At 43.5% G+C, this 27,441-nt stretch overlaps 3 protein-coding genes across 6 annotated transcripts; 1 reads left to right on the top strand and 2 right to left on the bottom strand.

Moving 5' to 3' along the window:
- Positions 1–7,809: 7,809 nt before the first annotated feature.
- Positions 7,810–10,889, bottom strand: pcna (proliferating cell nuclear antigen). Its single transcript, XM_069707818.1, has 6 exons — positions 10,448–10,889; positions 9,445–9,542; positions 9,275–9,342; positions 8,994–9,188; positions 8,446–8,569; positions 7,810–8,363 (listed from the first exon to the last, which is right to left on the bottom strand). The coding sequence occupies exons 1-6, from the start codon at positions 10,666–10,668 to the stop codon at positions 8,287–8,289; spliced, it is 783 nt and encodes a 260-aa protein (XP_069563919.1). The 5' UTR covers positions 10,669–10,889; the 3' UTR covers positions 7,810–8,286.
- Positions 10,890–11,760: 871 nt separating this feature from the next.
- Positions 11,761–19,382, bottom strand: LOC138626253 (putative aminopeptidase W07G4.4). Its single transcript, XM_069707769.1, has 16 exons — positions 19,296–19,382; positions 18,526–18,567; positions 18,328–18,418; positions 17,377–17,525; positions 17,175–17,283; positions 16,365–16,492; positions 16,172–16,271; positions 15,964–16,039; positions 15,755–15,840; positions 14,927–15,031; positions 14,555–14,630; positions 13,903–14,021; positions 13,729–13,812; positions 13,546–13,603; positions 12,383–12,564; positions 11,761–12,270 (listed from the first exon to the last, which is right to left on the bottom strand). The coding sequence occupies exons 1-16, from the start codon at positions 19,304–19,306 to the stop codon at positions 12,133–12,135; spliced, it is 1,554 nt and encodes a 517-aa protein (XP_069563870.1). The 5' UTR covers positions 19,307–19,382; the 3' UTR covers positions 11,761–12,132.
- A 28-nt stretch (positions 19,383–19,410) lies between these two features.
- Positions 19,411–27,266, top strand: fahd2a (fumarylacetoacetate hydrolase domain containing 2A). 4 transcript variants are annotated; one of them, XM_069707772.1, is made up of 9 exons: positions 19,833–19,950; positions 20,609–20,868; positions 21,329–21,545; positions 22,933–22,992; positions 23,076–23,238; positions 24,065–24,173; positions 24,832–24,919; positions 26,722–26,810; positions 27,198–27,266. In XM_069707772.1, exons 2-8 carry the CDS (start codon positions 20,609–20,611, stop codon positions 26,782–26,784), a joined length of 960 nt encoding a protein of 319 aa, XP_069563873.1. In that variant the 5' UTR covers positions 19,833–19,950; the 3' UTR covers positions 26,785–26,810; positions 27,198–27,266. The 4 variants fall into 4 exon arrangements, with proteins under 4 accessions (XP_069563872.1, XP_069563873.1, XP_069563871.1 ...); XM_069707771.1 differs by lacking the exon at positions 19,833–19,950 and adding an exon at positions 19,411–19,826 and having other exon boundaries at positions 26,722–27,266; XM_069707770.1 differs by having other exon boundaries at positions 26,722–27,266.
- The last annotated feature ends 175 nt before the right edge of the window (positions 27,267–27,441 follow it).

The following is a 27,441-nucleotide window of genomic DNA, read 5'->3' as shown; positions in this document are numbered from 1 at the left end:
ATACTTGTTTCTTGTTTACCTTCTTGACAGTTTAATTGGTGTTGATTTATATGAATTTGAAGGTGTAATCAGTGTAATTTCCCTCTGGGATTAATTTAAGCCCTCATGCATCCAACCTTACAGTGAGCACATCGCCTGGTTGTGTCAACTGGTTCTGAGTTTCGAGCTGTCACGCATCACTTTTTCTGTCATCCAGACAAATTGATGCTTTGTCTCAGAAACATGAATGTGTTTATAATGAAGTGAACATGCCCCAGAGCTGCAGCAGTGATATACTATAGTGTCACAAATACAATCAGTTAAAAATCATCCAAATTATCCCAGTTAATGCTTACTAACAAGGATCATTCGGCTTTTGACCCTTTCTGTTTGAATGAGATCAAATTAGCTTATTGAGCATATTGTTGCCATTTTCATGTCATTTTGTCTTTTCAACATGAACTAGTCCCTTCCCTCCCACAGCAGATTATCCAGGGATTCACACACATCCCTTCTTTCTGCTACTGTACTCTAATGTGCATGAATCTGCGGCGCGCCTGCCGGCTTAAAACCCGTCACCGTGAAGGCAGGAAGAGGTGGTGGATGTGAGCTGATCATCAAAGCACTGTAAAAATCCTGCCTGCTGCAGGCGGAGAGGGAGAGCGGAGATTCCCCGAGAAAGAGTCGCACAGCTGGAACGATACAGGCCATAATTTGCTTTCACCTTTAGAAGAAACTAGAAGAATAACGCAGAAGACGTGCGCGCGCACACACGGACACGCAACAGCAGTAGCTCGAGAGTAATTCGCCCCTCAGAAGGATTTCATGTTTCTATGGAGAAGAAAGTCTATTTTTAAGAGCGATATAAATAGATCTTTCTGTAGCGCCGGATTCCCGTCTGAATATAACCAGCAGCCTTTACTGTATATTATTTTTCATACATCTGTGTGTCTCTGTGGACCCGGTTCAAGATTCATCCGCCCTCGTCCTCCCTGAGTGTGTGTGTGTGTGTGTGTGTGTGTGTGTGTGTGTGTGTGTGTGTGTGTGTGTGTGTGTGTGTGTGTGTGTGTGTGTGTGTGTGTGTGTGTGTGTGTGTGTGTGTGTGTATATGACTGTCCCAAACATGAACAGTTTACTGGGAAAGTGCAGACAATGAAGTGGAATTTGTCTCAGTGACATTAGTGCCGAGCTGTGAGGTTTCAGAGCACCCTGACACTACGAGGACAGAGGAAAAGGGAGAGGCGCGTGGGCGCAGTCGGTAAGAGGTTGTCACGTTCATAAAAGTACGATGAGTACGGCCCTCTTCGGAAAAATAAAAGCACCAAAAGCTCAGAGATAACAAACAGAGGCATACTGGGGCGTGAGCGCGAACCTCAGACAGTTTGGTTTCCAACTGAGATAACCAAGAGGCGGTGTTCACCGACGACCTCGTCAAGACTCTCGCTTCATCAGCAGGCTTCAGGAAGTAGACCCAAAGCAGCAGAGGGACACCGGCCACTTATTGTGCATCGGGGTAGGGGTGAGACAGGGAGCAACTTTGTAGCCGTGGAAACAGTTGCTAAGTAGCGAAGCGAGGCATCCCCAGACGGAGAGGGACAAAGCTCTGATTGTGACGGGAAGCAAGGTGCAGGAGAAGAGGAAGAAATCGCCACTTTTTTTTTTTTTTTTTACAGAGTTTCATACGATAGAGAGGAACGAAGAGCTAAATGGTTTCTGAGGAAGATTAAAGCCATTCCAGCTTATATTAATAAACTGTACAAGGTACTTCACAATGTAATACTAACACAGTGCTGTGCAGCATCAATGTCCAACAAAAACACACGGATCTACAATAGAACAGCAACTAAAGACTAATTTCAGTATCCACTAGTCTACGGATTATGTAAACAAATGTCTGAGAAATAATACAGTACTCATCACACTTCCCTAAAGCCCAACGTGACACCATTGAACTGCTGGTTTCTCCTAATCATCAGCCCAGAATCTGTAAATACAGTCTACCTGAAACATTTTCTTTCTTTACTACTGAATGAAACAAAGAGCAGCAGCAAAGCTTCACAACTGAGGAAGAATTAAGGAAGCTTGGAGATTCTTCTTAATTGATAACCAAAATAGTTCGAGTCTGACTAAACAAAGCATTCGTTCTGCTCCGATCCCCGAATTAATGGAGTTGGAATTTTTCACTGAAGTTTAAAGAAGTGTTACCTTCATGGGCTGAGAAAAATAAACAATTTTAAAACCCGCCGGATTATCTGACAAATGCATCGTTTCCTTAACATAACTATAATCATCAGCACAGTGATGTCTGTGAGTGCAGAGGAAACATACATGTAGCAGGTTTGTTATGTAGTTCCCACTTATTTAGGCTGTCATTTGACCTGGCTGTCCACTCCACCTGCTGTCAATCCTTTGCCCTGTCCTTCCATATTAGGAAAACACAGACAGGTAGGCGCGTAATTTGCGTCAACTGACACATCCAGTTCAGACCGCCAAAATAAAAGCTTGGTTAAGGTAAGACTGGGATGGTCGTGTGATACAGATGTTTTGCACCAGGACTCTGATTGACAGTTTTTACTGCTTTGCTCACTTTGTGATGCTATAGGAGTCTTTAACAAAAAGCGTGTCCTAAAAACTGAATATTGCAAGATCGGGGAGTACACATGTTTTTCTGTGTTTTACTTTGGTTTAAAATTTTTAAATGGGGGAATTAAACGCATACCGTATTATTGTCACTGAACACGTCAGTTATTACATCAGTTATTTGTCCCACCTGTACTCTTTAAACTGAGCTGTGACTCCCAGCTACAGGCACGCTCCTTCATCTTCCTCCTCAGCCACGTCGCCTCGTCCTCTCCCTCGCCGCTGTGAAATCTAAGTGACAGAAAACAGGGACAAAGGAGACATCCCATTAATATGCTAATCCATGCGGGGATGACTTCAACACGCGGAGGACAGCCACAAATACATGCGTGTCAACTGAGCGGTACGCTGTTCAAAATCAAAGCTCAGGGAGGAGGATGGTGATGTGGATGTACTGTGGACAGAGAGCTGCGGATGCGTGCATAAAATCCCAAATGTTAGATTTGTGGGGAGGGAATCCCCACGTCTGCACAACACCAAAAAAAATTGCATCACACTGCCTCAAATCCTCAGGCGCAGAAACAGTAATATTAGAAACGTGCAGTGGTGTGAAGCAGGTGGATCACGCACAGAGTACGACTGGTATGTCCTTGCCATGTGCGGCCTCTTGTGCTGGCATCAATAATCCATGCAACCTGCTGGTGGAGAGGCAGCAGAGCACTGAGGGCTTTATGTAAGAGAGTGTCAGGTCTGAGAGTTGGGATTGACCCTCCAGGACCTGCCTGACTGGTGCGAGCAGAGAAAACCGCAAGAACACGAATCTGTGTACAGAGGTGAAAAAGAGGCTTTCGTCCACTCGGCAACATCCCACATTTACTTTCAACGAGAGTCTACTGTACGCTTAGACATCGCTCATCCACAAGCAGTTTTGTTGCTGATAAGGCTGACGGTGGTTTTGAAATGGAAAGATGTCGCTGGCGTCTCCTCGGCCTTGCTGACCCGATGGATGAGCGAGAACAACCTGCTCTCTCCTCTGTCTCCGTAAAACGTGGCGCCTCAGTAGACTCCCCCTGCCACGTTGGAGAAAGACAGAGATAGACAGTCGGGGGGAGTGTTTCATCCCATTCCCCTTATCTCCCTGGCCAAAATCCCCTGCCTGCAGAAAGCAATTTAAAGGCCAGACAGAGACAGAAGAGGGAGAAAGAGAGAGCCGGAGAGATGCAGGAATGCAGCCTCGTGATAACACCGTCGACACCAGGTTCCCTTGAATACAACAGGCTGCATCCCAGACGAGACAAATAAAGCCATGAATACAAAAATAAAATTCAAATGAATGCCCAGTCTCTAACATTATCTTGAGCATGTCACGCTGTTCACTCTTATTTTTTTTTTTAAAAAAGGGAAATATTTTCACATAACAGTGGTCAGCAGATCACAATAACATAATGGAGATGATCTAGTATAACTTGATTTTGTTGAACTCACAGACCAACATAAAGATCAACAGCTGGGCTCGGGCCATCGGGGTCAGAGGCACTTAAACCACAATCTTCAGTGTGATGTGATACTTTGAACAAAATCTTTTTTCAGAGTGAAATAACTTTCTGAAAACTCGTTTTCCCTTTGAAGAAGTCTCAACTATGAGCCAACATGACACCCTGATGAATTTTGCGTGTGTGCAAGAAAAAGGACAGGAGCCTTTGTGGCGTCGTCTGTGTCCAAGTAACCGACTCACCATTAGAGCCTCACAGCTGCAGGTGGCATCCCGTTGTGGGAAATGTGTTTTTGTGCCAAGATCTACAGCTAGCAGACCGTTAGCTAAGCTTAGCGCAAAAAAACCCAACAACTGGAAACTGATGAAAAGAGTTTCTGCCCAAAGGTAATTTGTGTATAAGCACCTCTACAGCTTTCATAAATCTCCTTCAAACTGCATTTTGTAACCCCTCATTTCTTAACTGATTGAACAGATAACATGTGACGGGTTCATTTGTGAGCTTCAGAGGTGCCGGCCGGCAGGTTTGTTACCTTTGGATAGAACTAAGCCAGCTGTTCCCATTCAATGTCTTTGCTAGAGTTTCACCTGTCATCATGTGTTTGGTATTCAAAGTCCTCTGCAGCTTGAGTGCAGGTGATTTGGCACCACTGGGAGGCTTTATTGTCCCCTGTTGTTTAGAAAACACTTTAATATCTGATCAGTGCTGCTAACTGGAATACAATCTGTAGAAATATTAGTTAAGGTCCTTTCCCATGAGGTTTTAACATTATTTTGTCCTATAAACCTATTTCTTTTATGTCTTACGTAAAGCATGCTTAATTACCTTATTGTGAAAGGGCACTATAGAAATAAAGTCAGGTTTCCCATTGCTTAAGTAAAATGTGTTATTTATATATAAATAACTTGTCTGAACTGTGTTGTCGGAAGCTTAAAAACAGTAATATCCCAGATAATAAGGTTGTTAAAACAAATGAGTAGAGTTGAAGATGGATGTTAATTACCATCTTTTGGAGTAGATAGTTATGTGAAATACAGTAATTGTAAACTAATTAAAAATACAAAAACAAACAATTTCAATAATATCAATTCGGGGAGAAACAAAAGTTATGCTGTTGAATGATTGAAAGTGACGGACCCTCTGCTCTGTCGCTCTGACTCAAAGACATATTCATCTTTCTGGCCTGATTTAGTCCGATTTTGCGCCAGCTATTAAATATGACTCAGAATTACAGCTGACATAATTATGAAGCATGTCTGATACTGCAGTCTGAAATTGTGGCCATTTCAGGAGTGGAAACCCCAATCAGGTTGAAGCCTGTTCGCTCGTGATTAATCTTAACCCGGATGGCAGTGCCTAATTAAATATTGAGGCAGCTTAAATGGCTGCACTGTCACTTTGCTTTATCAGTCACTTCCTAAGATGACAGTCCCCGTGTTTTTTTTCTCTGCTCTGCATCTGGAGACACACTGTACTTATCTGAAACGGTGGCTCTATCTGGTAAACGCACGGCTGCAGTAGACACATTGTACTTTAGAAAATATGATACTAAGAGCACAGCTGCCCTCTGAAGTCTGTAGAACATCTCAGAGCAGAATTAAAAAGCTGGTGAGAGCTGGTATGAATTTAGACGACTCAAACAGACCTACAGGTATCGGGAGTTTTAGAAGCACAGAGATCAGATCTATTTGACAAATAAATCCATACAAAATAAAAACCCTCTTTTGCCCCTGCTGGGCTCAAACTCAGCCCTTTCAGCAGATTAATTCTGATGTTACAGAGGAGTCTAAGATTACAATGGCAGGCAATCTGCGGCGAGGTTATCATCGGCTCTGTCTGTGCTCTGCTGGCTCCATCTCATGCTGCTTTATTCATTATTCAATGGGACAGGTAAGAGCAAAGTCTGATCTGACAGTCACGGCCTGAAAAACGAGAAAATGAGGGGAAAGAATCGTTAAATTCTCAAAGAGGAATTGGTTTGTGAAATAAGAAGCTACCACCGAGTACAAAGACGCCGTGGAAACAAAATCCATCTATCGATTAATTTAATACTCATTAAGTAACACGTGATATTTTGTTCAATACTTACAGAAACTGAAGGGTAAGAAACTTTGCCAGTGAGCAGGAACATGCCCTTGGCTGGTTGTTAGGCAACTGCTGAACAGGAAACACATAAAAGTCCCCAAAATGTTGAGTTGTCCTTATTATACTTCAGTTTTCTGCACGGAATAAAGACACAGACATACAGTACAACACCATCATCGGTCAACTTTACAGTCTGGATGCTGGACTAAAGTCTACATTGTATGCTTGGTTAAAATACATCCTATATTTAATATTTTATAAGTCTAAATGCTAAAACTAACTAAACTGCAGCCTTGTTTTGTCCAGCCAATTGCTCTAAATCAAACGTATGCGAAGAGCTACAATGACAGATTTAAATTTCCTCACAGTTCGTAATTAATACACGCAAATGTCTGCGGGCCATTTGATTTCCCACACAGACATGAGAGCATCTCTCCTCAGTAATCTGGCCAACACCAGCGGATATCAGAGTTTCCAGTCACGTTGTTACAGTCTGCTCGGTGTGGTGTAGTAAAGAGACTAGAAACTAGTACCAGATGTCTCTTCCAATCAGATTAAGGCTTTGTGAGGATTAAAACAGTCTGCCATTATAGTGGCTCCGACATTAACCAGCTCTCGACTCAGACAGTGGTGTCCTGGTGGTCTCTCGTGTATGCCCGGCTGCGTGGGAAGGGATTTCTTTGAATAATAAGCAGTTTATTCAGTTTGATCAGTGACCTGCATGAAGAAAGGCCTGCAGCCCTGGAGGTTTAATAACTGCGAGGATCCATGTGATGTAACTTGGTTGAATAACAGAAGAACAGCGAGGCAGCAGCGACGCGGGTTTAAACAGATTACAAAAAGGATGCCGAGTTAAGACAGATTCTGCATTTATTTGATTGAACACGGCAACATTTAAATGAAAAGAAAATGTGCGTATGATAAATGACAGCTCTGTTGTGTCCCGACAGGTGAGAGGAATTCATTTTCCGTCAGAAAGTGAAAACAAAAGTAGCAGAAGAGCACCACCTAGTGGCTACCTGTGTTATAACGACGACGGGACACCAGATCTACATTTTCTGTCTAAAATACAAAGGTTTTTTTTTCTGATATTCTATTCTCCTACTTGAAATAAAAGATGAACCCAAACCCAAACAACTGTTAAACAGCTGCAGGAGCAAACCATCATAAACAAGAGAAGGGAGTAGACTGGGACATTGCTGACTGGCATTATTTTAAACACACGTTACTGAATTGTTAAACACGAGTACGAGTGTTTTTGTTGTTGTATGGTGATGGTTTTGTGTAAACATTAATGGTCGTATTCATATTCAAGTAGTGCATTCGAGCTGGTTGCCGATAGCGGAGAGGGTATTAAAGGTGGCTAGTCGATGTGCGGTGGTGGCGTGTCTCGTGGTGTTTTGCCCAATACATTAAAGCGGCACTCACTGCCGTCAAATTCACAAGGTCCAGAGACGTGGAGCCGGACTGGACGTCCAGCAATCAGGTTCCCCTCACTGGTTCTGCAGTGAACAGCTTCTCGGTACATTTATCACTTTGTCCGCAACACCTGCCAAAACACGTAGCTGATGCTCAACAGATCTACAAAATCTTATCATGCTTTGAAGCTAGTAACGGATTTAAAGGAATAATATTTCAGAACACACGTCCACAAATGTTAGGAACACCGAAGGACTTTGAAACGAGTCGAATCATTTATTTTGGGACTGAATCAATGAATACAAAAACATTTGGGGTTTGACTGACAGTGACGCCACAGAAAGTATTTACAAATGTGTTATCTACAAAACAAACGTACGGGATACCTGAAATCTGAGATTTCCCAAAACGGGCCAAAATAGAGAGAGAGGGAGACTCGACGGCAGAGTGAACAAGTGCTGAAATTTGCGCTCGGGATGTCTGGAAGCAGCCAGCCGCTCCGAACACCTCGAAGCTTCATCACGCCGTGCAGATGGCACCAATCACTCAGCTGACAGCTGGCTGTTTGTATGGTTGACACGACACCTGCTGTGAATGTCTCACAAGGCAGGAGGAGATCAGACACCTCGGGCGGACCGCCGTCGGATCACTTCAGTCTTTCAATCACTCGGGACGAGTCCCGGCCGTCTGCTTTTCTCTATTTTCCCTCCTTTGGTCGGCCAGAAGCAGCTTAGGAAGCCTCCTCGTCAATCTTCGGTGCCAAGTAGTACTTGATGTGTCCCATGTCGGCGATCTTGTACTCTACCACTGCGGGACGACAAACCAGTCTGAGCCACGACAGATCAGATGAAGACCTCGCCGGGAGCGATTTAAGAGAGAGGACACTTACCGAGGGGGATGTCAGCGGACATGCTGAGGGTGACCGTCTTGGACAGCGGCGTGGCCTTGGTGAAGAAGTTCAGGTAGTTGAGGGCAAAGATCAGCTGGACAGGTTCATTCATCTCAATCGTGACCTAAAAACAAGAGACATCAAGATTTCAACTTGTGCACAACAACAAAGGTAAAGTTTCATTCACCTACCGGCTGTTTTAACCGAAACCTTCTCAATTTGCTGGCACAAATTCATCAAAACCATTTTAGATTCATTTGCTATCAGTTAAATTGTTAATTAAGTGTTTCAGCACTATAGTTAAGCTCTCAATTCTTGCTCTTGAGGACAACGACTTTAAATCAGTGTTCAATATTTGTAATTAAATCAGATTTTGTTTGACTTAAATTGCCAACAGTAAATTTAAGTCCTGAATTCAAGCGTTTGCGATCCATGGCCCCGACCGATCAGCTTCTGGACAATTTTAAAAAGAGACACTTTTCCCTGCCGTCTCGATACCATGCTTTCTAGTTCATAATTTAAATGTCCCGTGATTGGGTCGCACTCACCGCCTCGTCCTCTTTGTCCACGTTGCTGGTCTGGGACAGCTTGACGTTTCCGGTGCCCAGCTCTCCTGTGGCGGAGAACTTGACTCCGTCCTTGGCGCAGGAGATCATGACGGCGTCGCCGATCTGGGACAGGTCACGGCAGATGCGAGCGAACTCCCCAGAGGGCATCTTCACCACACAGCTGTACTCCTGCTCCTGGATGGGGAGACAGACAGGGACAGGTCAGGAACAGAAAAACACGTCGGAGACAAAAGGACGAGGACAGACGGTAGCTGACTTACTGGAATACCGAGCTGCTCCACATCCAGGTCCATCAGCTTCATCTCATAATCCGAGACTTTCTCCTGGTCTGCAGAAACAAAGAGAGACACGTGGTGACGAAGACGTTTAATGCTGAAGAAACACGGATGGAAACATTTGATTTCATTCAATCATTTAGTCAGAAACTTACTGAGGGTCTCGAACACCAGGGCGAGTGTGTCTGCATTGTCCTCTGCTCTGAGGGTGATGATGTCCTCATTTCCTGCACACTTCAGGATTTTTGACATACTGGATGAAAAGAAAACAAATCGAAGGGTTGTTAAAAACACAGGGGGACAAAAAAAACAACAACAAAAAACAACCTAATCAAAACTTCAGAGTTAAAAATATATTTAAAAACAAACCAGGAAACCATAATGTGTGAAAGTTTGTACTAAAATGACTCATCTGCTGACAGAAATAAACTTTTCAACAACAATATTGTCTTTAATGTTATGAACAAATGAACTATGAAAACTTTTAAATATCACCACGGCAACGGAAACGTGATGGGTACAATTACATACGTTTTCTGCCATTTTATAGACACGTCAATCGATCAACAAATAAATAAAAATAAAACGGACTAATTCAGTGTTGCACTTAAACCTCGATACTTATTAAATATCTAAACTTAAATGGACATCAATACGTAACAGCAAAGAGAAACATCCAGTGAGCTGGCGTAATGTCGCGGACTGAAAGCAATGACGCACAACCGGAAGTGGAAGTTCCCGGGTTTAACAACAATTCCCGCCAACGCTCTCTGCAGAGCATTTGGCGCTCAAATGACGTCGCTGCGTCGTCTTAAGAGCAGCACACGTCCCTCAAACTGCCCGCATGCCGTTTCAACACCACGCGAACTAAGTTAAGGAGCCCGTCGCGTGTAAATACAAACATCTCTAATTGAAGGCAAAGTTTCCGGGCTCGGGAGAGAGGCATGCCCGGGCGAAGCCGCCAAGATGGCCACCTTCTTTTGTCAGCTTGACTGACACACACACACACACACACACACACACACACACACACACACACACACACACACACACACCATTAAAATGAGCGAACAAAAAAGACACCGCAGTGACCGACAGGCTGGGTGTAACGTTAACCGGTGTAACGTTAACCGGTGGTGTCTGCGCCGTGTACTCCACCTGCTCAGGTTGACCCCCATCGCCAGGTTCCTGTCGCAGCGGTACGAGTCGAAGCCGTCGTGCCGCAGCGTGAGCTGCACCAGGGACACGTGAGACGAGTCCATGCTCTGCAGGGAGATGCCGGACGAGCTGACGTCCCAGCAGGCCTCCGTGATCAGGTCCTTCAGAGCCTCCAGCACCTTCTTCAGGATGGCGCCCTGGACCAGGCGGGCCTCGAACATGGCTGCTGCTGCTGCTGCTGCTGGCGTCTTGCGCGGGTGGAGAACAGGAGATGCGCCGTTCGCCTTCAGCGTCGGCTCCGTCACCGGGTGGAGGCTGCGAGCGTGGAGTTTATCAACCGAGCGGGAGACAAGACGGCTCGCGCTTTTGTGTGGCGTTTAGCGTGCGCGAGGGCAGCGAAGACACACGACTCTCTCTGCTCGCGGGAGGAGTGAGCTGGAAGCGCGCGCTAACGTCAGTATTTAATGATTCGGCGTCGTTGCGTCATTTCCGTTTCCTTTGTTGGGACCGCCCATCCGCTACAACCGAATGGACGTGGAGTTCCGCCATGTTGGAGAGGACAGTTCAGTGGACAAACCAAAGAGCCCAAAGTATATCAGAGGGGAGAAGGAACTACATACACGTACTCAAATACTGTACTTTACTCAAATATGTGTATTTTACGCTACTTTTTACTTAAACTCCAGCACAACTTTAACTTCTTTAACATCAACAAAGGAAAATATTGTATTTTCACTGCATTTCTCTGGCTGCTGTATTTCAATTTAAAATCCACAAGCAGTGTCTACTTGGGGCCTCATCACGTTTCAGATGGATAAAATCAGTCCCTGTAATACAATTCATTACTACAACCTAAATAGTAAACATAGAGTAGATATATTACCTACCCGACCTCACCAAACACCGACGGAGACGAATTTATGGCAGAGCTGTTGACATGATTTGTTACATAATGCAAAGATGTCTCTATAAAGTGTTCAGTAAATGTATAAAGTCAGAAAGCCTACTGCTGTGATAGCTACATTAAAATTCCTTCTGAAATGACCTACTACATGTATCCAAGATGACAACAATACCTGGCAATCTGAAAGAAAGAAAAATCAGTGACAGTATTTAATTAAATCTAATTGGTTATTTCTCACGACTATTTTTTTTTTCAGTTTTACTACGACGGTTGGATGAAAATTAATCCGAAAATGTAACTGCTTTAAAGTATCACCAAGTACCTCATCATTTCCGTTTTGATTTGAGATCCCTTTAACTTGACTAATTCCAAGTAATAATCTGTATTTTTGTATGAAAGAAACACAGCGATCTCTGACTTCTTTTATTGATCAATGACAACTTGTTGATTTGACTGGTACACAGCGTCTTAAAACCCCAGGTCTGTCACGCACACACAGATTAAAAGGTTGTTATCTTTACACGGCCTATAAACCCCTGAGATTATACAGATTCAGGCCACTTGGCAGGTTCATTCGACACTCGATTAAGATATAAGGAATGATCAAAGAGCTTAGAAAAGAGAGCAACTAACAGTCGTACAGTAAAAGCAGTCTGAGGTATTAAGGAACGTGACCGACAGATTGAGTCTGTCAAATTAATGTTTTTGATTTATAGTTGGGACGGTTACAAATTTGTGTAGGGTTTGAGTGCAGAGACTACAGACTTCTTATTCCATCCGTTTAGAGACCATCAGGCAGGATGTAATTGGTTGCCATGGCGAGGATGGGGGATCCTGTGGGAACACCGGGGAAAGGACCGCTGGACCCAGCGATGTCGATGTGGGAGTACGGCAGAGGAGCGCCAGAGTCCACGCCATGCTGCGGAGGAAATCAAAGCACAAAATTATCCAGATTAATCACTGCACTTCTTCTGCATTATTAGCGTTCACTTGCAGATCAATAATCATTTCTTCGGAAAATGTGTGAGCACCTTGTCGAGCCCTGAGGCCAGGATGAGGAACGCTGCAGGCGTCTGATGACCTCGAGGTGTTGCTGAGGACGGCAGGTTGTTGCACTGCAGGATGTCTTCGTACTCAGACTTCCCCTTGTGGAACTCGTAATCCTCGCGTCTGATGCTGGACACCTCGAACACGTCGCCCAACACCTCTCCAGCTGCACGAGGGAGGATGAAGACCATGTATGAGCTTGTGGTGAAAGCCCCCGGACGAAGCAGTGCGCCGAGAGGGATCACTGTGTTTCAAAGTGTTTGACGCAGTCGCAACAGCAACATCTGCTGGGCAGCCTGTGGCACTGCCGATGTGGAGGAGGAGGAGGATCGAGTCCGATTGGTCTCACTTCTGACATGATTATTTTGCCCTACAATAGTTTATTTTGAAAGAATGGACCACATTTGAACAAAATCTGCACCTCTGGTTTTAAACATAGAGGCAAGTTCAAAAGCTCACCCTACATTCACCACCAGAAACTCCTCACTGACACGTGTGGCACAATGAGGCCTCGTGGGGAGGGGTTTGGAGGTGTGGGGGGGGGGTCCACATGATTTCAGACTTGTGCTTTGAAAGTTTGAAACTGTGTTGGGTAGTCCACTTTGAGTGCAACATCACAAGCATTGTTTGTTATCAGGCAGCGAACAGCAGTTATTATCAGCTGTCACTCATCCTGACAAATGAATAGGAGACACAAAATGACCAAAGTTATGTCCTAAAATGGTTACATACAAAACACATGCAGTTTATAATAATATTAAACTAAGAAAAGCAAGCAGCAAAATCTTTAATCCTGTTATCAATAATACAAATAAATCCTGAATAAATCTATTAATGAATTATCTGTTTTAGCTCCAGTTCAAATGAGTGCTGAACTTAGCCCTTTATTGTAGCTTTGGTCATGCAGTTATTCATTTGCCATTTCCTGTGCTTTCAACTGCCTCTCAAAGTCTTCATCAGTGCATTTTGCTCTCTCGTTGTGGTTTATATGAAGGATGATGACGACAATAAAGAGATTCAGTTATGGTTGAAAGCTCTGGGGAAAAACCTCGTACGTTGACCACGACTGACAAATATTTAATCACAGTGCAGTTCCATGTGCAAGAAGGTGTTTTCACCCTCTCGTGTACTGTTAATTTCATCTCACCCTTCTGCCACTGAGCAGCGTTCCCGCCGCGATGGGCCGGCCCGTTGTCCATGATGATCTACAATGACAAAGTACAAACTGAGCTCAGTGTGCACCACGATTTCTGCAGCACTGAGCTGCGTGGATGTTTAACATTCACACTTAAGCATGTTGAAGTATCGTCTGTGTGTCAGCAGCCCTCACAGAGTAGTTGGGTCCCATGGCTCTGATGGCGTGACCGGTCAGGGTAGCAATGGTGAACAGCTGAGGAGCGGTCTCACGCACTGCCTGCACAGACAAACAGGACGGTCACACCGAGAAAGGAAATAACTGAGGCGTAAAGTGAGTCAAAAGGAGATTTTAAAGAGACTTTCTGACCTTCTCCTTCATCTCACAGAGCAGGTCGACCATCACCATACGTCCCTCAGCGTCAGTGTTTCCCACTCTCACCCTGCGACCCGCCCGGGAAACCATCAGCTCATCGGCCACGTAGCAGTCTGAAGGAGGACAGTGTGGAAGGAAGCTGTGATGTTCGAGTCATCAATACTCGGTCCAATAAGTATTTGATGGAGCATGTAGGAATTTGTTATCTTCCCAAATTAGGCAGGGAGAGCGGAGACAGGCCCACTGCTGAACAAGTGATGATTCGGCAATATTTTACAATTAGACCAATCAGACCGAACTGTGTTTAAATGTTGAACAAGCAGTAATACTACATTCCTCTAGGAGGAGCGTGAAGTAAGAGATTTAAACAAATATGAAAGAAACCCTTTGCTCTACATTTCAATCCAGACAGTTCTCATGTGAGACATGTGGGTAGTACTGTCTGTTATACAAAAGTTAAAACTGTGGGACACACAAGAAGACTCTCTGTTTGTCTGTGACTTTGTTCTGGGTCCTTTGAACACAGAAGTGGACACCTTGTAAAAGTTTTGAGGGACAGAAGAAAATCCACAACAGCACTCAGCTGACAAGACGATAAAATTCAGAGAAACCTCATCAGGAACGTGAACCAGCGTCCGACACTGACCTGCACCCACGCTGTTCCTCACCATGGCCATCGAGCCGACAACCTTCAGATGTTTTGGCTTCAGCTGGGCTAAAATCTAAAGAGCACAAGTGGAGGTTAAGTAGGGAGCAGCATTTAAAACAAATGCACACAGTTTCACCCTCCACGTTAAAACATAAAACTCTTCGGATGTTTAAGGACATGAATCTAATCCGTGTCTTAATCCTTTCAAATCCAAATATGGGCGTGCAAAGAGAAAATATTCCTCTCCGTGCATCTAATAGGCTTTTTTGTTAATCACGACTCAGCATCATACAGGTTTGAGTCACCCGGTGTCGATTGCAAGTTACTAAAGATGTATCATTCAGGTGCGGAGGGAGGAGCGTCGTTCACCTGGAAGAAGCCGGCGACAGCAGCAGCTCCACACTTGTCCCTGTGCATCCCGGCCATGACACCACCAGCCTTGATGTCGGCTCCACCAGTGTCGTAGGTGATGCCCTGGAAACACCACACAAGAACCATTGTCTGTTTACATATGTCATACACACTGTCGTACACAGGCGCAGTACATGCTGATATCAATTAAATGATAGACAGTAATAATCTTTACATTTACTCCTGGTTGACCATAAAGAAGGCCAGCAACCAACGATTATTTGCATTTCTGAATTTCTGCCCGGTATTTCTTTGACTACATGACAGATTATTACCCTACGTTGCTAAACTCAAGAAAATCCTATTTACGAACAATTTCAATGATCAATAGAAAACACCACTATTCCATCTCAGCCTTTGTAGATTCATAAATTAATCATTTCCAGCTCCTAAAAACCTAAATGTCAGGAGCTTATGCAACAAAATTCAAGTGTTTAAGTTCAAAGTTAAATGTTGAATTGTTTCTCAGTTGAATTACCACCTGTAGCTCTGCGACACAGAAAAGTACGGTGAACATTTAAAGTATATATTTTAAAAGATAAGACTGCATTTGTTGTGATGGTTGACAGAAAACAAGGGCCCTGACTGAGAGGTCTGACATGTAACAACGATCTCCCAGCCAGGACCTGAATCAAGCACGTGGTTGTTATGCGTCATGGTGCTTTTAGTGCAGTTAGACTGAACTTTGTTCTCATGTTTTAGGGGACATCTGTGTGAGAATAGGACTTTATACATATTTATGTTTTGCTTTTATGTTTTATTCTATCTCAGAAAGTCTCATCTCACCTTTCCCACCAGCATGAGAGTCTTTTGGATCGGCCCCTCTCCACAGTACTGCAGGCGGATCACTCTGGCCTGGTGACGGGGGACGCCTGTAGGAAGAGCAAACCACTAATGACTAACATACGTCTTTAAAAATACAACATTAGACTGTCTTGAAAATCTGTGTTCAGAGCCATGTTAATAAGTGATGAGTAAAAATAATGTTGTCGTACTGTTGGCACAGCGGTTGACCGCAGCCAGACACGGATACTCCTTCTCCAGAGTCTTCAGGTCGCTCACCACTTCCACCTGGAGACAAATACACACAGTTAAGAAGCACACTGATTTATTTTCCAGTTTGCGGTCACAAAAAGTCGCATAAAATGCCACTGAAGAACCCACAAAACAAATCTATCGTGTATTTCTGGATTGACTCACTACCTTCACAGGGCTGTCCTTGAAGAGTTCCTGGATGTAGTCAGCCACACGAGGAGCAGCCATACGTTCAGGGTCTGAGCCGCCGATGTCACGACACGCCAGTCTGAGGGGGGAAATGAGGGTCGGCTGGTGAGAGAGTGAACAGAACAACCTAGGAAAATCTCAGCGGGGGAACGAGGTCAAGCGTCTGACTCACCTCCCACTCTCCAGAGCGTTAGCCAGCTCGGCCAGTCTCTTTCCCTGAGCCTCCTGCGCTGCCCACAGCCCCAACACACACACCTTGTAGTCAGACTGTTTCACGTTCCCCTCTCTCACTTCAAGGGGCTTTATGGGAGAGAGAGGATGCAGAAAGTGAGCTTTTTTTTTGTGCAAACATACACTTTTTTTTTTTTATTATATCTATTGTTCAGCAATCTTATATCTGGAAAGTTGTGTTTACTATCAACTGAGATGAATTATACACATGGAATTAAAATTGTCTGAAGTGACCACAGAATTGAATTTCACTGAAATAGAGCCGCACCTAAAATAACCACACTTTTTCTGTGCTAAACTGAGAAAGACTTCAGTCAGAGACCAAAGACATTCAAATTATCTAACTAATGTGGTCACATACATACAGTACTTCACCATTGATACTGTGGAGTGAGTGGATTACAATGTTATCTACACCTGACCTGAAATGTGATATATTTGATTAAGTAGTTGGACGCACAAGAGACACATTTAAAGAACAACATGCAGAGAATTGATGCAGCAGAAGTTAAGCTGTCCTGTTCTTTTGTTCTTAATATGGATTGAACTGCATACAAATTTGTAACAAAATTTCCTGTAACCTAACCGAGAGCCTTTTTTGTTTGAACTTATCAGTGTCACATCATCCAAACTCTGCAGAGGACTTTATACAGCTGCTACATAGAATCTCTCATGACTGGTAAACTGTACTTGGTCAGTGGAGATCCCTGTTAAAGGTTTACAGTTCCCTCAATAAAGTTTCTTTTCTCACCATGTAGAGAGCATGAAGGGCACCGAGCGCTGCTACCAGGGTGCTGTTCTTATAGTCCTTGTGTGGGGGACACACCAGCAGGGGGCGCTGCATGCCAGCTTTCAAGGCCCTAAAAGAACAAAGAGATGAACATATGAGGCCAGACAACAATGAAACCTGGAGGGAGGGAGGGGGGGGGGTAATCCTGCTCTGACCCACGGACCGTTTGATACCGTTGACTGCTGCATCGCTGAAGCGCCTTATGTCATCGTAGTCGCGGTTGACGGGGCCGGTGGAGGCAAACACCAGGCGGTTGCCGGGGAGACCGGGGACCTTGAGGACCACCACTTCATCGCCCAGACCACTGTCCACCTAGAACGTAACACCACGCAGCAGAACAGCATCACCAGAGAGCACGTACAGCGTCTCTTGTTGACGATCAGCCTCAGCGCTGTGATACCAGAGACAATAAAAACCTCCCATCTTCACACTCAGAGCTGTTTAGCCGTTCGTCTGTTGTTTTTGTTTTAGATAGCTGAGGAGTTCAGGTCTTTTACTGCAGCTGCTCACAACATTTATGGCTCATGACCCCTTTAAATGAAGCTATGCCTTGGTGGGATCTCTTGTCACTGGTTGTACCAGGCCTGACTTTGTTAAAAAACAAGGATTACAGGAATTTCAGAAAAATAAATCCAATTTTGAGCAGCATAATATGCTTTTACTGCATTCCAACGTTGTTAATGGTATGAAGATGCCTCAAAATGATCTTTTTTGCTGGTGAACAGGTGGGAAATCAGCCAATAACTAATCTCCTGATTGAAATCAGCATGATTTTTGAAGGCCGATACTCTTATATTTTGCAAGAAAACAGCATAGTGACAATATGCCTAACCTCTTATAACTTTACTCCTACAATTTAGACATTTTACACACCATATCTTTCTAAATGAACCATTTGTATCAAGTGTGAACACACATTTTTATTGGGAAAATGCAGAAATGCAAGTTAGTATTTTATTAATCAGCACTGTGTGACTGAACAGAAAATCAGAAATAATCCTAAAATACGTGTCTTATTATATGTATTTTTTTCCCCCTCCAATTGCTTTAATTTTTCATGGAGGTGAGAGTTTTGGAAAGCAGACTGGCTGCAGACGGCAGAAGAGACACTTACGGAGCTGTAGTCCTGCAGCGGGGCTTTCAGAAACTCTAGCTCAGAGGGGAGGGTGTCATGGCTCTGGGTCACCAAGACGATGCCATCAAAGCTGGAAGGAGAACAAAGCCATCATGCAACGCAACAATCTGCCAAGAAACTATCGTACCAACAAGCTGACGGCTAAAGAGGAAGCACAGCATTTCTTCTGGTACTCACTTCTGGTTCTTGAGGTCGGTGGTCCACTCGATGGGCTGGACTCTGGGCAGACAAACACACTGCAGCGTCAGCGCTGTCTCACAATCACAGCTAAGATATCTCGAGACAGAGTGACATCAGACAGATTCTACAATGCAGGCTGATGATAACAGGGTGGATCAACCTGTGGAAACCTTGATGACCTTCGAGATCTGCAGCTCTTAAAGAGCGTGACTGATAGAGATGTCTTGTGGGGATAAAGAAACATGAAAGTAGGAAGATGTAGCAGAATTTCTTGCATCTGATCGGAGGGTTCATTTTCTTGTTTCAAGACTTTGCACCTAAAATGTTCACTTTATGATCAGCAATCGCCTTTATTATCAGAAGATTACAAGAGATCCGTTACCTACGCGGGCTTGTTTCAGATTAGTCAGACACTTCTGGTATCATATGACACTTGCAAACACAGTCTTGCTTAGATTTCACTTTCAGTGTGACTTTACTTCCTTTCAGTGCAGACCTGAATGAAGAAACCTCTAATGCAACATAGCAGGATCAAATGTTTCCTCTTTGAACTATGAATGAATAAACATGTTCTGCATTTGGCTAAACTTTAATAAAAAAATAACCAGTAAATGAAAATACGACAATGTAAAGCTCTGCGGAGAGATTATTACACAAAACAACCAACAAAAGAGTCTCCTCGGCTTTGATTTTATGAATAAAAAGCACGAAACCGTTTAATTAACCTTAAAGGACCCGTTTGAAATGAACAGAGTCGTTTATCATACCTGGTGCACATGTCTGTCCTTTTCCTGCGGGATCTTCGGGGTGAAAGAGACAGCTGACAGACAACGGACCCTTCCCTGTCATGTGATCACACCCATGCTGCGTTCACGGACTCACGGAGCTCTTGGGTACTAAATGACGGTAGCTCAGGCATTAAGGAGCTACTATCAGCGTCTGATAATGTAGTTTAAATGTATACTGGGAGTTGTGTCGATATTTTTGACTTACAAATAGAGACGTTTTAGTCACATTTACGTTAGTTTGAGTAAATACTCTGAAATCCCAACGTTACGTTAAAGCGCGTTTAAGGACACTGTAGAGAATTGTAGTTTCCAGAGCTCAGTCAACAATAGCGGAAAGCAACCGTATTACGAATAAAGCAGCTATTGTTTGCAATGATTTAAAAAAAAAAAAAAAAAATCGTGGCTACACTCCGTCGTATGTTTATGTCGCTTTGCATCGGACTGACCTCACGGACTACAAATATCAACCGGAAGTAGTTAAAGTAGTGTTTTCTGTGCAGCGCCGGGGAGGTGAGTATTAACTGGGGACAGTACAAAGGGCGAGAAAGCAGCAGCAGCTTTACCCGGTTAATGAGTAGTATGTTACAGGGGCACATTTAGTCTGAGATAAGCAGAGCGACAGATCGAGCTGCAGGTAGGCTGGAGCCGTGATCCTGATTTACTCCTTCATTATCAATAATGATAATATGCAGACTTCATTTGCACACGCCCCATTTTGGCAGCTTCCTCCCAACAAACTAATTTTGGTTCAGCGCATGTTTCGAGTTCAAGTTAGACGAGTTATGCAACACAACATAGCCTACCTCTGTCCCAACTTTCTTGAAACGTGTTGCTGCCATTACATTCAAAATGAGTATCTATTTTAATACAAAATTAAAATGTTCCCATTTTCAACATTTGATATGTTGTCTTTGGTCTATTTTCAATCAAATACGGGTTTATGTAAATAATCACGTTCTCTTTTTATTTACATTTTACAGAGTACCAACTTTTTTGGAAACAGGGTTGTAATTCACTTGAAGTTTCGGACTTTTGGTTTGACAAAAGAAGTAATCTGAACTGTATCAATCACTTTTCTCACTTCTATTACATTTAACAGGCAAACAACTCATTTGCTAAATTGAAAAAGGAAAAAGATAAACCGTATTTAAATTTGTCTGTTGACATGTGAATGATCAGGTGTGACCCACTGACAATAAAGGAAAAAACAAATCTACTTTCCCGTTTGATTTCTATTTCCCCTGTGCTTGTGTGTCACCCGTCGTCTGTTTGCTTCCTCTTCTCCTCACCAGATGAGACTTCCTCTTCGCTCCTTTTGCATCTTCAGGAGTTTCATCTGTCAAAGGCGAACGGCAGAGAGGCGACACTCGAGCGGTGCAGCGATGCGTCTGGTGCAGTTCCGTCGCCGCGGTGACGGAGGATGCATCAGGGTGGGAGTGGAGCAAGGTGAGGGGCTGAGTGTGGTGGATCTGAAGGCGTTCGACCCCTCCATGCCCCTGACGATGAGGGGGCTGCTGGAGCTGGGAGAGAAGGGTCTGGAGTGTGCACAGAGGTATCAAACACACTCTTGCATCCGGGCATCACTCATCTTCCTCTTAAATCCTCGTCTTCATCCTCCTCAACATCATCTCCAGCTTTTGTAATCCTCTCTCCTACATAAGTGTCATCTACTACATCATTCTCGCCCTTTGTTCAACACTTAACTTGAATTATCGTCTTTAATCATCACCACCCTTTTATATCAACAACCTACTCGTTTGTCGTCATTGAATCATGCCGATAGTAAAACATCGCCATCTTCCTCCTTCAACAGCTTCTTTTTAAATCTTCGTCAGTCGGTCCTGCTTCTACACCGACATCTCTTCCTTAATGAACAACTTCCTGTTCTTGATAAATCACCCTCACTAAAAACCTCATCTTCCTCAGCAACATGAGTTCCCCACATCACTGCTTGTTCTGAATCATCATCACGTTGTTTTTTTTTTTAAAAACCTGCTCCTCTTCCTCCTCAGAGCCCTGGCGTCCGGTCAGTGTGCGGTGGACCGAGCAGACGTCCAGCTGCTGTCTCCCGTCCTGGCCCCGGAGAAGGTGGTGTGTGTGGGTATGAACTACCGAGACCACTGCCTGGAGCAGAACGCCCCCATCCCCAAAGAGCCGATCATCTTCAGCAAGTTCCCCAGCGCCATCACGGGGCCGTACGACGACATCACTCTGCCCTCCGAGAGCCAAGTGAGAGCAACCGAGCAAAGTTCAGAGTTCTTTACAGGAAGAAACAAGGAGAAAAACAAGTGTATGATCCAAATAGGTGGAAGAAAAAGACAAAGATGCAGATTGATTTGGTTTCTTTGAAATATTGTGGGTTGAAAGATTGACAACAGCGAAACCACCATTTTAGGGTTTTCAGCCTCGACCTCAAAACCAGCCAGAAGTCCCTGCTCTTAACATCCAGGGCACAACAACTCTTTCAGGTTTAATGTAATGCCTGTTATGTCAACAGTAAGACTTTTAAATGGGAGCAGCTAAAAACCACCGAAGGTCATTGACCTTGTTTTTATTTAAGAGCAGCGTCGAGGCTGTGCAATCGAGGCAGAGAGGATTAACTGAGGCAGCTCATAAAAGGCGTGACGTAATAAAAACCACAGATGACTTTTACTGAGTTGAAGCAGGCGTCCAGATTTTGCCCCGAGATGAAAGTGGAGGTTGAACGACGACCCCAAAAGGTCACAGTTGGAATTTCTTTGCATTTCCTCGAACCCACAGAGAAAACCTGAGCTGTATTACGAGACGGTATCATGTGGTCCAGCGGGAGTTGTGTTGCGCCCAATTTCACGGCATCAAGCATTTAGAGAAAATGAAGAAAATCGATCTGGTCTAAAATTTTGAAAGACTTGATCCACAGCTAAACACCAATTTAGTGTTTGGTTTACAAGTAAAAATGTAATTCATGAGACCAGAGGAGTGTTATTTCACCTGCCTCCTGAGCAATTTATCTTATTTTTCATCTTGAAGAATCAAGATGGATTTATTCAAGTGAAATCTAGAAAGAAGTTAATTTGCACCATCGTAAAATTCAATCACTTCACTTTCAATTGAGGAGTTTTTCAGATTTGTTTTTATAGCATATCAGAGAGCGAGAGGTGAGCAGCATGCAACATCATCAATATACCTCTGTGTTTTGCAAAGACCAAATCCTGAACTGTCCCAGTTCCATTGTAGTTGTATACCGTATGTACATGCAGTATTTCAGTTTAGTAGTTTTACTGTTCTTGTAGTAAATCTAAATATTTTGTTTAAACTGACACAAAATTGATGGACGTTAATTAAACTGTGACAAAATTGTTTCTTTTTGTTTTCTAAGAACTGCTTTGAGATGTGTCACCAACATTTTTGCAGCTATAACCTGCAGTGCCTCCATTTCTGCCAATAACGTGCATCAACAGCACATTCAACATCAAGCATCTTTCAAAATGCCTGCTGACTGTTTTGAGTAAATTTTGTCATCTTTTTGAACAGAACATACTAAAAACAGCTTAAACTTAGTAAACAGTCTCTGGTTGGGACACATCTGGTGTTTCATGATGCTGTTTTTTCTTCATCTTGTTTTGTGTGCCTGAAGGAGGTGGACTGGGAGGTGGAGATGGCCTTTGTGATTGGACGAAGAGGAAAGAACATCAAGGTCGGCATCACATCACCGCGACGCTTTGATGCTCTGATGATTAGCATCTTATTCGAAGTACATTTCCACTCCTCTCTATTCAGGAGGAGGACGCTCTCTCCTACGTGGCCGGCTTCACTGTGGCCAATGACGTCAGCGCTCGCGACTGGCAGATGAAGCGCAACGGGAAGCAGTGGCTGCTGGGAAAAACATTTGACAGCTTCTGTCCCCTCGGCCCTGCCCTGGTAACCACCGATGCTGTGAAAGGTGAGAGGGAACGAGAAACCACAGCGAGACACGAAAGGAAAATTGAAAACAATCTGGTGAATCACGCAATTACCCGGGAGTTTTTACGTCAGCAGTTTCACTCGGTTTTTAAAAAGCTGCAGTTCAGGGAAAAGTGCAGTTTCCTCTGCAGATGACAGCCACGACCGAGATTATGGTAAATTTGAAGTTTTCGCAAGGTTAAAAACTTTCTTGTTGAATCATTATCATCATTCAAAATAGTCCAAATTCAGGTGAAGTTACAGGTTACAGACCCTGTGCTCTATGTTTAACAGGAGATTGAAGATGATCCAGGTTATTTACCAAATCATAGTATTAAATGAGTATTTCTGTAATGCATTTTTTTCTTATTTTAAAGGTAATAAACTGTGAAGTGTCACTATTACATAGTTTGTCCAGCAAAGGGCAGACAAGTTGATTTTTCAGCTGTTATATGTCCTGCTGAGTGTATATCCGCATATCAGTATCAGTCAAGAATCTTTTAAGTTTATTAGTTACTGAAACATGTTCAAGTTAAAAAAAAAAATACATCGGTAAAATAAAAATAGCTCTTAGTTACAAATGCAATGTGTCTGTTTGCAATTTTCTTTTAATTATTTGACTTATTTCATCAAAACAAATTCATTATTGTAATCTATTTGGCAACTGCTAGGAAACGTGTTGCTCTCCTCTTACTTCAGCGTCTTTCATGTGCAGGTATGTCCATACATCTTCTTGAGGGGTAATTGAGTACTCAAAAGAAAAGTTTAGGTCTAAAGTCAGAACAGGAGGATCGTCTGTCCTGCTTCATAGATCGTTTCTCCTCCAGATCCTCACAACCTGAACATCCGCTGCCTGGTGAATGGAGAGACAGTCCAGAGCAGCAACACCGATCAGATGATCTTCAAGACAGCAGCGCTCGTCGCGTGGGTCTCAAAGTGAGTCCAGTCAGAGTCCCTGCTGTGTGTGTGTGTGTTGTGTGTGTTGTGTGTGTGTTGTGCGTGTGTGAGAACCTCACAGAGACCGTGTGTGTCCAAATCCAGATTTATACATACATACAGGACTTTTTTTAAATTTTCCCTCAGTGAGTCGAGCTGAGAGAACTGAGAGTTTCCATTCAACAAATTAAATCATGTCAGAAATGAATCCACAACATTGAACACTATACGAGCAAATGGCCTCCGTTCATGTCAGAGTCGGAGGTGGAATTGCATGCTTCAGCTAAGACTCACCCACGTCAACCGGCACATTTTCCCCCTGAAGCACGTGGACCGTTCTCTGAGCCGATTCCAGATTTTAGGACGATAAAGCCTCTCCCTCCCTCGCCTGACTTCCTGGTGACGATGCCAGTGTTGTTCTGCAACGACGACACCCCGAGACACTTTTCACAAGATCTTCAAAGACAGCAGGACAATTTGGGGAGGTTAATGTTTTGCACGCATTTCCCAAATCTAAATGAATTACATGACCATGAGAAAGAAAATCCTCATTTCTTGATTAACACTACAAGTCATGGTAATTTTAATGCTACCCTAAGGCACATGCACTTTCCTGTTGTTCCACTCGGGTTGATTTTTTCTTTCTTCCTCCTGTCAGGTTTGTGACTTTAACTCCAGGAGACGTGTTCCTGACAGGCACTCCTCCAGGCGTGGGAGTGTTCAGAAATCCACCCGTCTTTCTCAAGGTGATTTAATGCACCACACTGAAAAACCTAATAAAATATGTGGAGTTAGTTCACACAGGATCTCGTGTCTGCAGCTCCAACTTTAGTTTAATTTTATCCACAGGAAGTATTCTGTACAAGACGGTAGTTTAATGTACAGTGCATCCGGAAAGTATTCACAGCGCTTCACGTTTTAAACATTTTGTTATGTTCCAGCTTTATTCCAAAATGGATTAAATTCATTTTTTTCTCAAAATTATACACACAATATCCTGTAATGACGTGAAAATAGTTTGTTTAAAAGTTTTGCAAATCTATTAAAAATAAAGAACGAAAATATAACACGTACATAAGTATTCACAGCCTTTGCTCAATACTTTGTTGAAGCACCTTTGGCAGAAATTACAGCCACAAGTCTTTTTGAGTATGATGCTATGAGCTTGGCACCTATTCTTGGGCAGTTTCTCCCATTCTTCTTTGCAGGACCTCTCAAGCTCCATCAGGTTGGATGGAGAGCGTCGGTACACAGACATTTTCAGATCTCTCCAGAGATGTTCAAGTCTGGGCTCTGGCTGGGCCTCTCAAAGACATTCACAGAATTGTCCCGAAGCCATTCCTTTGTTATCTTGGCTGTGTGCTTCGGGTCGTTGTCCTGTTGGAAGATGAACCTTCGCTCCAGTCTGAGGTCCAGAGCGCTCTGGAGAAGGTTTTCATCAAGGATGTCTCTGTACGTTGCTGCATTCACTGGGAACTAGTCTCCCAGTTCCTGCCGCTGAAAAACATCCCCACAGTATGATGCTGCCACCACCATGCTTCACCGTAGAGATGGTATTGGCCAGGTGATGAGCGGTGCCTGGTTTCCTCTAAACATGACGCTTGGCATTCAGACCAAAGAGTTCAATCTTTGTTTCATCAGACCAGAGAATTTAGTTTCTCATGGTCTGACAGTCCTTCAGGTGCCTTTTGGTAAACTCCAGGTGGGCTGTCATGTGCCTTTTACTGAGGAGTGGCTTCCGTCTGGCCACTCTACCATACAGGCCTGCTTGGTGGAGTGCTGCAGAGATGGTTGTCCTTCTGGAAGGTTCTCCTCTCTTCACAGAGCAACGTTGGAGCTCTGTCAGAGTGACCATCGGGTTCTTGGTCACCTCCCTGACTAAGGCCCTTCTCCCCGATCGCTCAGTTTGGCCGGGCGGCCAACTCTAGGAAGAGTCTTGGTGGTTCCAAACTTCTTCCATTTACGGATGATGGAGGCCACTGTGCTCATTGGGACCTTCAATGCTGCAGAAATGTTTCTGTACCCTTCCCCAGATCTGTGCCTCGATACAATCCTGTCTCGGAGGTCTATAGACAATTCCTTGGACTTCATGGCTTGGTTTGTGCTCTGACATGTCAACTGTGGGACCTTATATAGACGGTGTGTATCTTTCCAAATCATGTCCAATCAACTGAATTTACCACAGGTGGACTCCAATCAAGTTGTAGAAACATCTCAAGGATGATCAGTGGAAACAGGATGCACCTGAGCTCAATTTTGAGTGTAATGGCAAAGGCTGTGAATACTTATGTACATGCGATTTTTTCGTTTTTAATAGATTTGCAAAAATTTCAAAAATATTTATTTCACGTTGTCATTATGGGGTATTGTGTGTAGAATTTTGAGGGAATTTTTTTTTAAATTTAATCCATTTTGGAATAAGGCTGTAACATAACAAAATGTGGAAAAAGTGAAGCGCTGTGAATACTTTCTGGATGCACTGTATAAGGGAGTGATTTAAAAGGAGTAAACATGTATTTTAATTTTGTGTTTATGTTTTCGCTTTCAGAAAGGAGATGTGGTGGAGTGCCAGATAAACCAGTTAGGCTCAATAATCAACAAAGTGATCTGAACACGGAGACACACCTCTACAGAAATGTCAGCTGCTCAATAAACTGCACCTTTCACAATGATTATTCAAAAATGAACTCACTGATGTGTTTTGTTTCTAATATATTGTGCAAAACCAGCAGGAAACATATCAAAATGTATGTTCCCTGATGAATGTTTTATTCATGATACTTCAATAATTGTGGTATTTTTACTATATGAAACTGTGTAATTGTGCGACTCAGCCTCAGTTATTGAGTCATAGTCATCAGCAGCTGTAAAATACCATCCATCAACACCCACGCACTCGCACCTTACAGCAGAAACCGTGAACCTCCTGACTTACTTTGATTTCTAAATAATAAAAAGTATTTCTAATGGTGTTATATTCAGGACGATAAATTGTATTTTAAAAACTTTATTTCTGCCCGACAGGATTCAAACAGCAACGAACACAAAGAAAGCAGGAGAATTACATTTTATTAAAATATTCTCTTTTCAGAATGTGTCCTTCGTATCGCCTCTGAGAAAACTCTTCATAATGACTTTGATCTGGGCTTTGATTCACGTACCTGCTTGCTTCATTTTCTTTTTGCTGATCTCACAGATGTCTTCTTTCTTTCACCAACAGAGAGCTTTAGGAAAATCCAAGGATTTAATAGACCTGTGAACATTTTGC

This window comes from Brachyistius frenatus, unplaced genomic scaffold (assembly GCF_029030835.1).
Source record: "Brachyistius frenatus isolate BFR_SWC_R1_liver_20210118 unplaced genomic scaffold, ASM2903083v1 Contig_72, whole genome shotgun sequence".
Taxonomy (NCBI): domain Eukaryota; kingdom Metazoa; phylum Chordata; class Actinopteri; family Embiotocidae; genus Brachyistius; species Brachyistius frenatus.
This window is presented reverse-complemented; position numbering and strand designations above follow the sequence as displayed.